A 17,154-nucleotide genomic window follows, 5' to 3' on the forward strand; every position below is an offset into this window, starting at 1 on the left:
ATACAACCTTAACACTAACAAAAATAACAAGTGAAAAATATAAGGTAGCATAAAGCCTTAACCCTAACCCAAATAACGAATAAAATATCTAAGATGGCATATATTTGTTAGGTTAAATGTGACGTTACCCTCAAATGTTGTGCGTTATTCCCGACTTTTCTCGTATCAAATGATGTAAATAGTTTAGAAGTAGGGAAATAAACTGTTTTCTTTGAGTGATATGAAGGTCTATGTTTTTATAATTCATTCATTCATTCATTCATGTATTCATTCATTCGGAAAATCACTTCACTAAGAGTTCCTAATAACAATAAGGTTTTGACTTTAAGCTTATTGGAAGATTATTATTAAATCTTTGAACAATAATTCTTTGTTCGGTTCGAATCTTGGAGCAATTAAGGCTTTGAAATATTTTCTAAACATTGTTTAGTACATGTATATACAACGTAGTTTCATAAGGGTAACCAGTTACGAAGATAACTGGTACTGGGTTCAGCCATCCATTCATTTGCTGTTGTCATTTATACTGTATGTTTTAATGACCTATATTTGAGTCTTGGTTCTCTAGTCATGAATATTTTCTGAAAATTGTTTGGTATGCTTGAATAAAAACAGTTTCATAAGGGTGACCAGTAGCTCAGACAACTGAGTTTAACCATCAATTCATTTGCCGTTGTCACAGAAACTGTATTTTTGAGTGACACATATTTGAGTCCTGGTTCTCTTGTTCATGAATAATTTCTAAACATTGTTGGAATGAAAAGGTTTAATGGGAATGACCAGTTATTCAGACAATGACCCTTATGTAATGAAAGGAGTATACATTTATTACTGAGTCAGTTCACCATTGATAAAAACTAATGTAGCAATGGACTAACATAGTATTTTAAGTATACGCAAAACAAAAGCAGTTTTAAAAAGCAAGTTTCGGTTTCTCGATTCACCCAAATATTTAAAAAAAAAATGTTTCTTTTCAATAAATTGCATTTTGGCATATCAGTTGATACAGAAATATTGCCATATTAAAAAAAAAAAAAACACTAGAAAAATGAACGTATTACACAAGTGAAATCTAAATTTTCCTCCCCCACCATTCTTATTAGATGCATCTGATAACCTTCTTCTGTTTCTATTCGTTCCGAATTCCTCTCGACTTTCTAACGCATGCGTTTTTTTCTTTTGTTTGTGCTTAACTATAACAAGCTGCAATTCTATTTCATCACACTCACAGATTTAACCTTTCATTTAGAGATAAGCACGTTTTATAAGCTCACCTGACCAGAAAATCAAAAACAGTATCCTGATATAAATTAAAATATCAAATGACATACATTTGTCCTACATCCCTATTGGTTGGATCAATATCACATGGGGATTGGTTACCTGTGATATTGACACGGTTGTTACTTTTGTTAAGAAACAGCAGGTTAATATGCACTTTTTGCCGTTATTTGCCAAATGCAGTTCTTTGCTTCGTACACTTTTCATACGTTCCATCTTGTTTAATGATTAAAAAAATATTTAGCATCAAATATAACAACTTAATGCTTTCATTTAAGTGAATATGTGGTTATATGGACAATGAGACAGTGATGTTGACCTCGACTTCGTATCGGTTAATATCCCTTTCTTAGGTTCATATAACCATATATTCACCTCATCAAAAGTCCATAACTGATCAATATTTTTGATGTTTGTTGTCTTCAAATCACTGAATGGCCATCAAGAAAATATCTGCAATTCGCTGGAGTTTTGTACATTGTTAAAGACACCAGAAGGCATTCTTGGTGGGAAATTTCGATTTCTAAAGGAATTTTCAGAAATTCTTCTAGGAATATGTAAAGAGGTTCCACGTGAGACTGTGGTCTGTTCCATTGTGTTGTGAAGTCTTCTAAAACATGATGAATCTCATTTGGTACTGGGAGAAATTCCGGATTGGTAATTGATGCCATGTCTTCTTCTAAAATTAGAGATGAAGTATCAGATACATATAGCGTATACAAAAAAAGAGCGTTTTTTCATTTATTTATATATATCTACAAAAGAAGTATATGTTAATACATAAAATAAAACCTCGATATAGTGTCCCTCCTTTCATTTTACTTCTCACACATCGTCAACATACTGTATTTCAATGTCCTTTTTCTCTTTTTCTTAAAAAAAATATATCTTTATATGGTTACCTCGATTTATTGTCAAACCCCCCTATAACGTCAAATCTTCTCTGGATAAATAGTGACAGTATAACGAAGTTTTACTGTATAAGCACAGTACATGTATAAAAGTCAAAATTAATATAAATTGACGGAATACAATGGACAAATTCCTGTTCGGGATAAACCCTATAGTCTCGAAAATAAGCCTTATTTCAAAATAGGCCAGCTCTGAAAATAAGCCTGGAATTCCTTGCAGTCAAATGTACTTTGAAAGTAAGCCGGCTTCGAAATAGGCTTGCCTTGAAGTTTCCGTCTTTCTAAGATGACGGTCTTTGCAAATCAAAGATCTCTTGCAAAAAAATCTTACTACGCAAATAACTCTCAGATTGATTGATTATCGTTGTTTTATCATCCTGAAAAACTGCAGTTATTAACGGAAAGGACTTGATAAAGTATTGATATAACACGTCTGATGAAGCCCTAGAAATAAACAATCAAGTTGTATACATACGTGTCGGCAGGACGTCGTAATAGTAGAGCACCGGATGAAGGAAGTTCGACAGTTCAGCGTATACAGGGTCGGTACTAGCTCTGTCTACTCGGAACACATCTTCCTGGGGCCCGTGATAGTCATGCCCGTACTGTAATACTACGACGAGTACCGAGGAACTCCCAACGGTTACACCCGTCAAATACTCTAAGTTGTGCAGCATTCCAAGAGAAAACTCCTCTAGATACTGAAAGTTCTGTTCCTCGCTGAAATTGTCAATCATAATATGGGTGAATAATATTGAGTATTAACTGTCTTCAAAGTATTAAGTGTAAAAAGTGTCTTGCTTTTAATTATTTACTGAAAACGTGTTCTTGCTTTTAAGTAAGGACTATTATATCGTCTTGCTATTCAGTAAGAAATGTTGATATTGTCTTGCTATTCAGTAATCAGTAATTAGTCTTTGTATTGTCTTGCTTTTAAGTAAGAACTGCTAAAAGTGGCTTGCGATTGAAAAAGAACTGTTTATATTATCTTCTTTTTCAGTAAAAGCTGTTTACATTGTTTTGCTACTTTAAGTAAGATATGTTTATATTTTCTTCTACTTAAGTAAGAACTCTTTATATTCTCTTGGTTTTAATTGACTGTTACTGTTAATATTGTCTTGCTATTAAGTAAGAACTGTTGTTATTGGCTTGCTTAACGAGGATAGATATGATAAATATTGAAAAACTGTATGGTTAGTATATTTCAAAAAGTATAATTACTGTAATTGATAACCATGGAGAAACGTTTCATTGAAAACATTTTTCTATATTCACTTTTTATTGCTAGAAATAAAATACGTCTGGTTGGCCGATGGAAGTGGCTCATATACAGAAATTAACGGAATATATCAATGGAATTATTTCGTATATGATAGCAGATTCAAGATAAAATAATCATATATAATCAGCTTGTCTTTTTTCATATTGCCACTTCAACATTCTGATTGGGTAAGCATAAGTGTGACAAGGTCCGTCAGTGGCACAAGGTCCGTCAGTGGCAAGCTCACGCTTTACTATGACTCTTTTAGCATTTTATTTAAGTCAACATTCAAGCTTATATACGAGATAAACCATGTAAACGTGTGCATATACAGGTATGCTATTTTGAAGATTGTTTTCTGATTCCTCTGCTCGAAATGATCTAAGTAAGACTTTAAAAAACCCAATACCAACCGATTAATAAGTACAATGTCGCCAAGGATACTAAACATCTGGTAGAGCCCGGATGCCTCGTTGACACGCTTGAGTATTGTTGTGGCAAGGTCCGCCAGTGGTAAACGCACACTCGGCCATGACTTATTCTTGTATTTTTGTCTTAGAATGTTGTATAGAGCTCGAGCTAAAACAGACATAAAAGAAATGAAATTTCTATTGAAATGTTTATTCGTATCCGAAACCACTCCGAAATCACGTTTCATACCGAAACACTTATAAAAGTTAGAATATGATATAAATGAAATATAAACGAAATGTAAATTATTTCACATATATTTTTCCTTATGTCATGCAATTCTGTTTGCAAACTTGAAATTAATCCAAGTGTGGTCTCCGATGAAAATCGCGCCATTATAAAGTAGAAAAAAGGTTATCAATGAGAATTATTTTCTTATTTTTTTGCTTACATATTTTTCTCATCTGTAGAATTTCTTGACGATCAATTTCTAAAAGATTCTTTATTTGGAAAAAACCCACTTTCATTTTGATTTGAAATCCTGCCTCAGACTTTTACCTGTGTATCTAAATCCGTGAACAAAGCCACCGGCGGACTTCCGATAGTCCAGTGAGTGAGCAAGGGTCCCAGCAAAGAAAAGCCCACGGATAGCGGATGCTTGGTAGTCAGGTCGTATTCGGGGGTACTTGGCCAGGCGTCCACGTCCCAACGGCACACAAGAGTCGCTGAGCATGCCACGAAAATTAGTATCGTAAAGTTATTTAAACATACAACAGAGTGATACACTTTCTACTAAAATAACGGTATGTAACATGAAACATCACATATTCAGGATGTGCAAAATGTACTTTTACAGTGGAGAATTACTAAATAAATTATTACTTTAAGCAACACAGATTCGATGAAACATCAATGAAGTATATCTTACAATAACAATATATGGGGCAAAGAAGTAATTCCAACAGTGTGGACAAGTTTAGGTTGTCAAATTTTCGGAGCGATCCAAATTTGACAACCCAAACTTGTCCCCACTGTTGGAATTACTTCTTTGCCCCATATATACTATTTTAAGTAATTCGTATCCTACGGGCATACCTCCATTAGGATCCAGTGTTGTATGGGATTTTACCGTCTATATTACTTCTTTGAACCATTACAATAATAATAGATATAATACGCGTTTTTGAAGTAGTGATTTCTTTGGAAGTATAGATATGACAAAACGTCATTCAGGTAATTTATTTCTACAGTATACATGTAAGTATAAGTAGCCACTATTCAGGTATTGCACTTCTATTTTCTAACAATCAAATATATGGTAAAGCGTTATTCATTTCTTTATTTTGATTTATGTTAATATTCGCCACAAAATATATTCTAGGCGTTGCACTTTTACAGTAATTTTTTTATAATATACAATGAGTTAGAACGTCATTTTAATCTGTTATCTTTATAATGTTAAGATGTCCTAAAATTCATTTATTCTACCCCCAACGTTAAAAATAGGAACAGTTTATTTTAAGATATTTATCAATTATAGACTTTTGTTGAGGTGAATCATTAAACTTAAAAAGTGATGATGACCCTGACTAATAGACGCTAAATATATTTTGAATCAATAAAAAAGATAGAAGTATAAATATTGTAATGAGGAAAGTACTTAATTTGGCAGAAAGCATTGTGACATAACAATTGAAATGACGTCATAATATGAATATTGACCTGCTGTTTCTAAAGATGGTTAGACCAATATCACAAAATACTGACCTTCACGTTATTAAAATACACCAAATGAGGATATGGAAAAAAATTGTATCGTCACACATTTCAAGTTATTTACTCACTTGTTGAAAATGGACTTATCAAACGTAAAACCGAGACACCTGATGATCTTGTCGTAGGGGGTGTTCAGGGGATCGTTGTCGTACGGGTGTAACATAGACGTATTACTTCGATCTCGAAGGAACAGCTTGCCTCCCTCCGCCACCACCCGAAACGCCGATACGTTATTGAACTCCATCAGGCCGTCCAGTGACTTGAGCTGGTACGTATCAAGTAAGCCATTGTTTACCGCCCTGTTCACGAAAACCACAAAAAATAACCAAATTACGTGTCGAGTAAGCCATTGTATGCCCTGTTCACGAAAATTACTAAAAATAACCATGGTACGTGTCGAGTAAGACATTGTATGCCCTGTTCACGAAAATTACCAAAAATAACCATGGTACGTGTCGAGTAAGACATTGTATGCCCTGTTCACGAAAATTACTAAAAATAACCATGGTACGTGTCGAGTAAGACATTGTATGCCCTGTTCACGAAAATTACTAAAAATAACCATGGTACGTGTCGAGTAAGACATTGTATGCCCTGTTCACGAAAATTACTAAAAATAACCATGGTACGTGTCGAGTAAGACATTGTATGCCCTGTTCACGAAAATTACTAAAAATAACCATGGTACGTGTCGAGTAAGACATTGTATGCCCTGTTCACGAAAATTACTAAAAATAACCATGGTACGTGTCGAGTAAGACATTGTATGCCCTGTTCACGAAAATTACTAAAAATAACCATGGTACGTGTCGAGTAAGACATTGTATGCCCTGTTCACGAAAATTACTAAAAATAACCATGGTACGTGTCGAGTAAGACATTGTATGCCCTGTTCACGAAAATTACTAAAAATAACCATGGTACGTGTCGAGTAAGACATTGTATGCCCTGTTCACGAAAATTACTAAAAATAACCATGGTACGTGTCGAGTAAGACATTGTATGCCCTGTTCACGAAAATTACTAAAAATAACCATGGTACGTGTCGAGTAAGACATTGTATGCCCTGTTCACGAAAATTACTAAAAATAACCATGGTACGTGTCGAGTAAGACATTGTATGCCCTGTTCACGAAAATTACTAAAAATAACCATGGTACGTGTCGAGTAAGACATTGTATGCCCTGTTCACGAAAATTACTAAAAATAACCATGGTACGTGTCGAGTAAGACATTGTATGCCCTGTTCACGAAAATTACTAAAAATAACCATGGTACGTGTCGAGTAAGACATTGTATGCCCTGTTCACGAAAATTACTAAAAATAACCATGGTACGTGTCGAGTAAGACATTGTATGCCCTGTTCACGAAAATTACTAAAAATAACCATGGTACGTGTCGAGTAAGACATTGTATGCCCTGTTCACGAAAATTACTAAAAATAACCATGGTACGTGTCGAGTAAGACATTGTATGCCCTGTTCACGAAAATTACTAAAAATAACCATGGTACGTGTCGAGTAAGACATTGTATGCCCTGTTCACGAAAATTACTAAAAATAACCATGGTACGTGTCGAGTAAGACATTGTATGCCCTGTTCACGAAAATTACTAAAAATAACCATGGTACGTGTCGAGTAAGACATTGTATGCCCTGTTCACGAAAATTACTAAAAATAACCATGGTACGTGTCGAGTAAGACATTGTATGCCCTGTTCACGAAAATTACTAAAAATNTTTTGACGGTGGACCTCTCGTATCCCCCTTGCGGGCGGGACGCCAAATTAGGTAATAATGAACAAGTCCCCTGTGGATTCATACATTTGTCATCACCAGGTTGCCCCTATAATAATACCATCTGACTTCTAAAACACGCTGTTGATAGAGAATTTGAATCGAAACTTTAATTTTCTTTCCAGTACACAAAAAAAGTCTTTAGGCCATACTTAAAATATGTTTTTTTTTCTTCTTGTTAATAAAACATAAAAACAATCCTCAGAACACGGGAAATCGCTTTTTTTGGGGGGGGGGATCCCCCAAAACCCCTTAAAGGAGGGGGATGACCCCCTCCCGTACCCTCCCCCTCCTCGCGCTACGCGCTCGGGGTGCTGACTATTGAGAAAAATTTCTCGAACCCCCCTTTTAGGAATTCCTGGATCCGCCCCTGATTGTTTTCCAGCATTTTCACCAAAACCACCGAGTTTAATGACTCTATCTACAGTCACTGGCCATAAGTATGGGCGCATTATGGCGACGTCATTAAGTGAATAAAATGTATTCCTATCGTTTTCAGCTGTATCTTTGCCCAAATAACACGTTTTCTTACAAAACCAGTACCGGAACAATTTGTAGGAGGTAGGGAATTGCGTATACACTCAAAAAGAGTTATTCCCCTTCTTATGTGCTTATATTGTCGTCTGCCCGTATATGGCTCAAAAAAGCCGTGAATTAACCCCAGCCGTTAAAGAAGACACTATAAAGCTGTCTAACAGTGGTCTTTCGGCTTGAAAAATTACAGGGTTGTTAGAACTTAAAGCAAGATCCGTACAAAATTTTTTGAAGCGATTCCGTGAAAGGGAAAGTGTCGAAAATTTACCAAGAAGTGGGCGGCCCAGAAAATCGTATTACAGGTCTGATCGTAGTATCATTCGAATTGTTAAAAACAATAAGAGGGTAACTTTAAATTATGTTACAACACTTTGTAATAATGACGCAATAGTTAATTTGTCATCAAGAACTGTTAAAAGAATACTCTTTGTGTTTGGATACCAAAGGAGAGTTGTTTCAAAGAAAATTACTATCGGAGCTGTGAATCAGGAACGGCGGCTTCGTTTTTGTCGGACAAAACTTCATTGGACAGTTGCAAATAATTGGTCAGATCATATTTAGTGATGAAACAAAAATAGAAATCGGGACTGACAGGAAAATGTATGCATGGGGTCGGAACACTAAGATATGTTGATGGAAACATAAACAGTGATAAGTATATTTCCAGTTTAGATGAAAATGTATGCCCTGTTGTCGCGAGACATTTTGCAATTACACCCTTGATTTTACAAGAAGATAATGCCCCGTGTCATGTCTCGAGGAGAGCTAACGAGTGGAAAACTGTAAATAATATTAGAACTTTAATATGGCCATCCCAAAGTCCAGATCTCAATGTGGTTGACATTTTTTGGAAAACAATAAAAACCCGTCTTTCGAAACGTTTGGGAGAGGTTCAAAACAGAGCAGATCTGATCAGAGTTGTGAACGATATATAGTAAAGTTTGCCTTTGTGCTATATTCGGAACCTGTATGATACACTACCAAAGAGATTACTACGTGTAATTAGAGCTAGGGGACAGATAACAAAGTACTGACAATTTCATGTAAGTACCTTCTTTATTTATTGAGATATTCCACTTTTAAATATTTCCTCCCTTATAAAATCTTAGCATAAACAAATATGACGTCGCCGATATGCGCCAATACTTATGGCCAGTGACTGTAAGTCGGGTGATCTACGCCCTACATCAATTTAATAAATTATTTTTATAAGAATCATCAAAATTCATAATGATGGTTGTAATCTGCGCATTGTCTCACAATTTCGTTTCTATTAAATATGCATTGTAATAGATATTCATTTACCATAGAAAAGAATTTGAAGATTTAAATGGTGGAACTGTTTTCACTGATACTGTTATTCTGAGAAACATATACTTGAGTCCTGGGTCTCTATTCATGAAACCGTTCTCATAATCAAGCGTGGATTCTATTCTAAACCCCATTTTCTTATAACTCACTTAAATCATGAAAAACACCAAACTGAATTTTCAAACCATGATAAAAAAGTTTTTTTTGTTTATTCATTTTTCGACATAACAAGATATTTAATTTAACCGTAGAATTTGATGTTGAGTATTAGATCGGTTTTATGTGAACGGGTCTGGGACTCAAATTTTCTGGACATCGTTTTGAAATCCCGCTTGATCTCGTAGTAACGACACTCACCAACATTCTTAAAATTATGATCAAGACTGGCCCGAAGGAAAAACATACAAGAATCATTGTGATATTGTACAAACAGAGTTTCTTTCACGACCACTAGATGTTTTCGCTCACGTCTCATTGGATATTCATCTCACATAAGTAAAAAAAAATCGTAAAAGACAAAGTAAACCTCGCCTTTTTACACAATTTGTAAATTAAATAGCTCGAGTTCGATTAATCAGTATCAACCATCAATCGTTGAGGAGCATCTATTTCTCACCTGATATCGCCGACGTAGTGGGTTTCCCATGCTAATCGAATTCTTCTCCGACCCACCATGTGGATAAAGTTCGTCTTCGAATAGATAGCGTCGGCCGTCTCAAAAGCTGAATTTCCTCGACCTAAAGGAAGACGGATAAACATCAATAAATATCCTTCCAGTACTAGAAATAACACTAACAGACTTAAACTCACAAAAGTTAATTCGACCACCTTTCGGCCATCTTGTTCTTTCGATCAGCCCAAAATATTCAATATGTACATTTAGAAACCGTGGGAAACCTACTTGTGAAATTCTCGTTTCTGAAGTATTAGATTTTTCATAAACGTATGGGGAAAACAAAGGAATTGCATTCTAATGGATTATTGCATACAAATGGTGGAAATATTCAAAGTTATCCAGACAGCATTAAATGTTTTATCAGTTTACACTAAGGCTACAGTTAAACATTATTAGAATATAAAATAGTCTCTATGAAGTTCTGCAACGTAATAAAAGAAAAATTTATTTTCCTCTTTTCATAAAACTATTGATGCTTTCATTGCGAAAATAATACTGTATGCCGGGAAATTTTCGCTACTGGTTAAAAGTTTGCACTTATCATCCCCCATAGTGAAGGCGAATTTATCATGGCGCCGAATATAGTGCACAACATACCGTGTAAAAGGCGAAAAGCAACACTGGACTAATATGGGTGAAAGACGAAAACTTCATTGGGAGAAATGTTCAGGTATACGGTAGCTTCTCTTCAAAATGTGTTCAGTTTTTGCCATATATTAGATGTATTTCAACAATAGCATGTTTAAGTTACTTTTTTACCTAAGATCATGACAGATTTAGCCTCATAGTCCTCCGGGTCTAAGGAGAGATCGTCGTAGCTCTCCGTTAACTCCAATCCGGGCAAGTCAGGAACAAATGGCTTCCATAATCCGGTAGCCACGATGATCACCCTTCAACAAAATTAAAATGAAGAAGAGAAAAGAAAGACAATTAAAACAAATATATAAAGACTTTTAACTGTTTAACTACACTGAATATATCGACATCAGTACTTTCGCCTCTCTTAATGTAATGCAACCAAACAACCAGCAGCATCCCTTATGTTTGTCTAAAAGCTTAGAAGCAGACGATTTGTATTGGATCATCCTTGAGTGCCGCTTTTCGAAACTACTGTCCCACAAGGGACTTCGCAGGGGATGCTGTTTTGATCGACTCTAGAGTCGACAGGCAGAGTAAAATAACCAGAACAGGACAAACTAACTACAATTTAATTTTAAATGCAGAGTTAAAGACGTGTAATGACTTTCCATCGAGCGTTTTATAATTGTCAGTTATATTATAGAAAGACTGACACATGTTGATGCCATTCGATAAGATCTTAACAAGAAACGACACTGGATTTAATAGCTGCAAAACAGCTATCTACATAAATCTAAGATCATTGAGAGATAATCTGTCCTTTTTTCTACTACGTTATTAAAATATTTAATGCATATTATTCCCATAATACTGTCAAAAACTGTAGCAACGCATTGGTATTACCGGTATGGCAATAGTTTGATAAAAAATATTCTGAAAGTTATGTACGGGACTTTTACGAAAAAATAAAAGAGATGAAACATAATCAATATCAGTGTTTTTACTATAAAACTTTCAGCGGTGGTTGACTGGGGTTCGAACACAGGACTTCATATTTTTAAACACGCGCTCGAGTTACTCAGGTAATATTTCCATTATTCGTTGCCTCTCGCGAAAAATCGGTAAGAACCTCCAAAATTAAGTTCCGAATGACTGAAGCTGACGACAACAATGGCGCGTCAACCTGATCACTTTTACTATATTGTGTTATTATCTTATTTAGACACAAGTACATATTTATCGCCCTTGTAAGTACACAAGACTCTTTGTTTCTTCGGAATAAATCATGTCACGAAGGTAATAAATGGACAGTATTATATAAATATACAATAAACTATTCTAAATACATGTGACTGTTTATCTATTACATTAGAAATATGATATATGTTTCATTTGACAGGGGTAACAATTGACCCTTGTTTATTTTATAGGTCAAACAGCATTTCTCTGAAACGTAAAACGCAAATTTCAAATCTCTGTTTAAACCAAAAACATATTTTGAATGATCTATCGAAAGCCCTGCTATAAACATTTTTTTCCCGTCTAATCGTTAAATCACATGCCTTTTATTATTTACATCCATCAAAAGGCATGGGATACCAACTTAATTAAGTCAGTTGTAAACAATACTTATCTGACAAAGAATCAACAAACATCAACGTCTGTAGCATCTTTGTATTATAAAGTCTGACGAAGCTGCAGAAATAAATAGAACAATGAATTCTACACATACCTGCATGTTTTTGTGTTATTGTGTTGGTCGTCCATTAGGAACACCTCGTGTCTGTTGTCATCCGTCATTGAAGCCATTCGGATGTTACTGATCTCTGTGTTGTATTTGATATTGAGGCGGAAATGTTTCGAAAAGTCGTTGAGGTATCTACATTTAAAAAGAAATCATTTGATATTTTCTATTCTGTAGGAGGCAATATGAAATATAGAAAAATATTTCAAAGTTGCAGGTGTTGAATGTTGCAATATATAAGGTGTTTGTGAAAATTACGTAGGTCTACGTTTGGCATTTTTACTTTCACTTGGCCAGTTAACAAAATGACCACATATTGGAAATGTTCGCTCTCTAAATGTATAATGTAAGTGTGTATGTGAAGACGTTTCTGTGGATTACATCGCTTTTCTCTATGTGGACACATCACTGTGTCTTGTGTGGGGACATCATGGCGTCTTGTGTAGACACATCAAAGTGGCTTGTGTGGAAAAATGCCTGCGTCTTGTAAAGACACAGTAATTGTTGCGTTCTTTGTTATATGTATTTTACTTTAAACTGTTCTGTATAATTATCAGTTTCATTTTTCTTATAAATATTAACATTTTGGTATGTAATGATTAAGCCATGTGTGGACATTAATTGCAAACATCCTAGCTGGGCGAGACATTGCCGCCAATTGTATAGATATTCCACTGCGTATTGTACAGTTGACATTTTACTCCGTCTTGTAACAAATTCAAAGCAGTTTTATTTCCGATTCCTTTCATTTACTTCTCACATACTTAGTTACAATCCTGCGTAGCACTTTTGTTGTGCGAAGTGAAACTTTCGTAATTTTGTCCTTAGAACAAATCCCGGTATACGAATTTAGTGACACACCATTATAGCACTTCCACCGTTCTTTATAATAGGGACAAAGGGTAAGCTGTATCAATAAGCCTATACATTTTTACTTCCTAGCTAATCCTCATCATGAATCACAATTAATGTTACATGTATTTGAAAATAATTGACAAAATAAAATGGATTACGAGCCATAACATTGAAACAAACTCGTGGAGAAGCATTCTTTGATGTAAAACGATGTGGGAGAAACTTATCCATATAATCCTTTCAAGCAGCAACTGCATCGCGAAAGGACTTGCTAATAGGAAGTGTTTATGACCCCTGTCGGTGTCAATCATCACGACAGCAATGAACATGCGTTAAGAAGTTACCGTCCCAAAAAGATCAATGTTCAATCATAAATAAACAATACAAAAATAATCCATTCCCCTCATGGCGTACGTGTAAGGCAGGGTTATTTTCTTGATGGGATAAATTTATTTTCATTTTAAGTTCCGAATGGGGACAAAACTGTATCCAAGTGGCGATCTAGGGGGTGCTGTTGAAACTGGTTCCCAAACGTTTTAAGGGTCAAGTGAGTGCTTAATATGGAGCATTACAGTGGATCATGATGACTACAACATAAACAGTTGTGACCAAATTACAATTCCAACATGTTACTTTTTTTTCAATCATTCAACAGTCACTTAGAAAGCATTCACGTAACCATTTCAGGAAGGAAATAAGAATATATCCATATTATTATATTAATCACTTCACTGCATTGTCACTATATAACCGTACTTAGATAAACACATTTACAAGTTTTCAACTGAAAGCTCAAATTTGATGGCTCAGTTTGTTATTTTATGATGATAAAATGTCATATTTGATATAGATATGCTAATATTATCAGTTCACATGATTCGGCATTCGTATTCAATATGAAAACCATGAAGTCTTTCCTGGAATTTGTCGTTTCCAGTTGGTTATTGGCTATGAACGCATGTCAATGTTTAAAAGATTTTGTTATCTTTATATCAAGCAAGTGTCAAGGGAGTGTACATTTCCAACCCCTACTATCGTTTTCTAGACTAACGAGATACGTGTATACAATGTACTAGCACGTGCTAAGAAATAACTATATTTTGAACAAATATCATAAAAAAAGGGTATCGAGAAATGAACCAATTTACATTTATAGAATAGGCACGTGGGAAATAGTATTTTACTGTCTCCGACATTCAACTATTCCCAGAGGCCAATGCCAAGAAAAACAGTCTGTAACTGTTTCATTTTACCAATGCAAATCAAACCTGTAGACTTTTTGTTTGTAAACGTACCTAATTCGCCTAGGGAAATACACCTGGTCGAAAGGAACCCAAAACCAGCTAGAATTGATGTTCTAGTCCTAAAATCACATACCTAACTGTTTTACGAATCGCTCAGCCACATAAAAATAATTTCCAAACCAAACGTACATTCATTGATAAAAACAAATTCAAAATCTCAAGTCCATCTGAAGCCAATTCCTCTTTTGTCTTCAATGACGTCTCAATCGATCAAAAACAAAGAAATTGTGGTGAAGGTCAAATAGTAGCACTCACCTGATTGGCTTGATTGTTTCGATTGTTGCAACAATCTTTTAAAAGCATTTAATGTACAATGAAATAGTCCTTAAACTATGGCACCGGTAAAATGAACTACATCCCCGGGAAATGAACATATATCCGTCGATTTATAATGTATTACCGTATAAAATATTTAGGGACAATTAAGCAATGATGATATTACTTACTTAATCATTGTTTCCTTGTGAGGAAATAAGTCGGATGAGTAATGGCGGAATAGAAGACTCTCTTCGTCACTGAGTAAAGAGTTCCAGTCGTGACGGAGGTTGAACTCTTTGTTACTGCTTCCGGTATTGCGTTTGTTGATGCTGATAAGCCTACCGTGACGTGGATATTTCAGAAAGAAACTCCCTGAAGTGCAAAATACATGTTCTAAAATTTCTTAACAACTTATCATTGACGTGTGTGTTACAATTGATATCAGTTTTCAAATACAACATAATATTACCATCCGTGTATATTACGATATCATTTTTTTCAGATAGTCTATATCTAATATATACAGGATATTTAATGGTTTCCCCTTCAATACCATTTTTTTCAAGAAAGTATGGCAAGATATCGATATTTTTCATGAGTGCGAAGAACGAGTTAAAATATTGATATAATCTGCCATATGAGTGAAATATATCTGTTCCTATTTATAACATTTTGTTAAAAGTCCCATGACGCAAAAAACGCACCATTAAATAGTGTAATACTTGAAGCCTTTTTTTAATGAAGTCGCGCTTGACAACGAGGGAGTACGTGACATTACTTTGACCTACATTTACATGGCGAGTATCGTCGATGAAACAGAAGGCGCTAACCTCCTTGAACATCTGGTCTTATTCTCCTTGTATTTTTTCAATGATCTCCATGAAAGTATTTACTTTATTCATGTTTTGCATAGGTTTTATATTCATTAGTTTGACTTATGGTTGTGTTGACACCTCGCCATTCTCTTGTTGTTCGTTATATAAAGCCTCGCTATTTTGAGCTTGGCCTATATCATGCAACACGTGTCATGACGTCACAATACTAAGACAATTAACTGTATGCTAATGTTGGTATATTGCTGTTGATAACGGCAATGATTGATCGTTTCATCACGTCTGAGAAAGTCGCCATTAAATAAAGTAAAATTAAACCTACCTGATATGTTGGAGCGTTCATATATGACATAGTCCATTCCCGATTTTTGGAAAAAGTACCCAAGTTGTAATCCAGCAGGACCTGCTCCGATGATACAAAATTCTGTTTCGTACCCTCTAGGGTGTCGATCAGTAGCGTCCGAGAGGTTCAGAATGAAGACAATTGTGATGAGACGAATTAAACCCATGTTGATGGTACGGTGTTCTCCTGAAAATGTATCGGATCTTAAAACTGTTAACAGCTGTGTGTCCCGGTTAATCTCTGTAATTAACAAAAGGACCCTGATATACAGTCTAATTGATTGAAGATACACATCTACATAGACATGATAAAACAAATATGTGTAGATTATGAACCACAGATATGTCCCGATGAACGCTTTGTAGTTGATTGTCACACTGTGCCCACGGGTATACTTTTGCATGGTAGAGATAAAAGCATTTTTTTGTAAAATCGTCTGAAAATCGTTGGATCGATACTCTATGGAAAGGGATAATTTTCTTTTTAAAGTATGAAATATAAATATTAACATAAATTAATGAAAATAAAAGTCAAATGATGTCAAGACGACAAAGGGTACGGGAAAGTAGCTACACATATGTATAACAGCAATGATCGGCGGTAATGTATTTTTTCAAACATTATACAAAAATTTACTTTGTTGAAGAAAGGCTTTAAGGCAGAAAGACACATATAATCGATTGTGTATATATACATTTCACTAGCAAAGTACAATAACAAAGTAATGATCTTATAAAAAAACCCGTATCAATCCTTAGGGGATATTCAATATGTAGGTAGAGAAAGTATTGTAGGTATTGGCTTCATAGATCTATAAACTGCTTATTTGCAGTAACTACATGGATGCGTTTGTTTTGAATGTGGATTTTCACATTTTTTAAAGACATTTATTTTGCCCAGTGAGTGCAAGAAAACTATCTGTTGCACCTAACACTATTCAAAATGACTTCATAAGAAGAAATGCTCACACCATTAGAGCGTATGTCTGGGAAAGTTCCTCCAATAAAAAGTATGTTGCTTTTCAATACGATGACTGATATTTCTAGAGGGAGCAACACTCTGCATGCTTTTCCGTTGTCGTCTCTACAAATTACAAGGTTAACTGCTATTTTATTTCCATAACGAACACATGAGAGTAATATAAAACTTGTCGTTTTTAAACATTTGTCGGTGCTGTGTCAACGCCGGTGAAACAAACACGACGGATGCCTTATCGAAACTTGTCATTATTCCAGCAAAGATTATACCATAATTGAAGGCAAATATGATGTCAAGCTCTC

The 17,154-nt window shown here is 35.0% G+C and overlaps 1 protein-coding gene across 1 annotated transcript; it reads right to left on the reverse strand.

Annotated features, from left to right (window-relative positions):
- Window positions 1-1,659: 1,659 nt before the first annotated feature.
- On the reverse strand, window positions 1,660-16,040 carry LOC110446544 (FAD-dependent oxidoreductase domain-containing protein 2-like). Its single transcript, XM_021491744.1, has 10 exons — window positions 15,854-16,040; window positions 14,887-15,070; window positions 12,270-12,416; window positions 10,718-10,848; window positions 9,899-10,019; window positions 5,709-5,939; window positions 4,423-4,589; window positions 3,867-4,032; window positions 2,668-2,912; window positions 1,660-1,960 (listed from the first exon to the last, which is right to left on the reverse strand). Exons 1-10 carry the CDS (start codon window positions 16,038-16,040, stop codon window positions 1,704-1,706), a joined length of 1,836 nt encoding a protein of 611 aa, XP_021347419.1. The 3' UTR covers window positions 1,660-1,703.
- Window positions 16,041-17,154: the final 1,114 nt, after the last annotated feature.

Source organism: Mizuhopecten yessoensis, unplaced genomic scaffold (assembly GCF_002113885.1).
Source record: "Mizuhopecten yessoensis strain PY_sf001 unplaced genomic scaffold, ASM211388v2 scaffold357, whole genome shotgun sequence".
In the NCBI taxonomy this organism is placed as follows: Eukaryota; Metazoa; Mollusca; class Bivalvia; order Pectinida; family Pectinidae; genus Mizuhopecten; species Mizuhopecten yessoensis.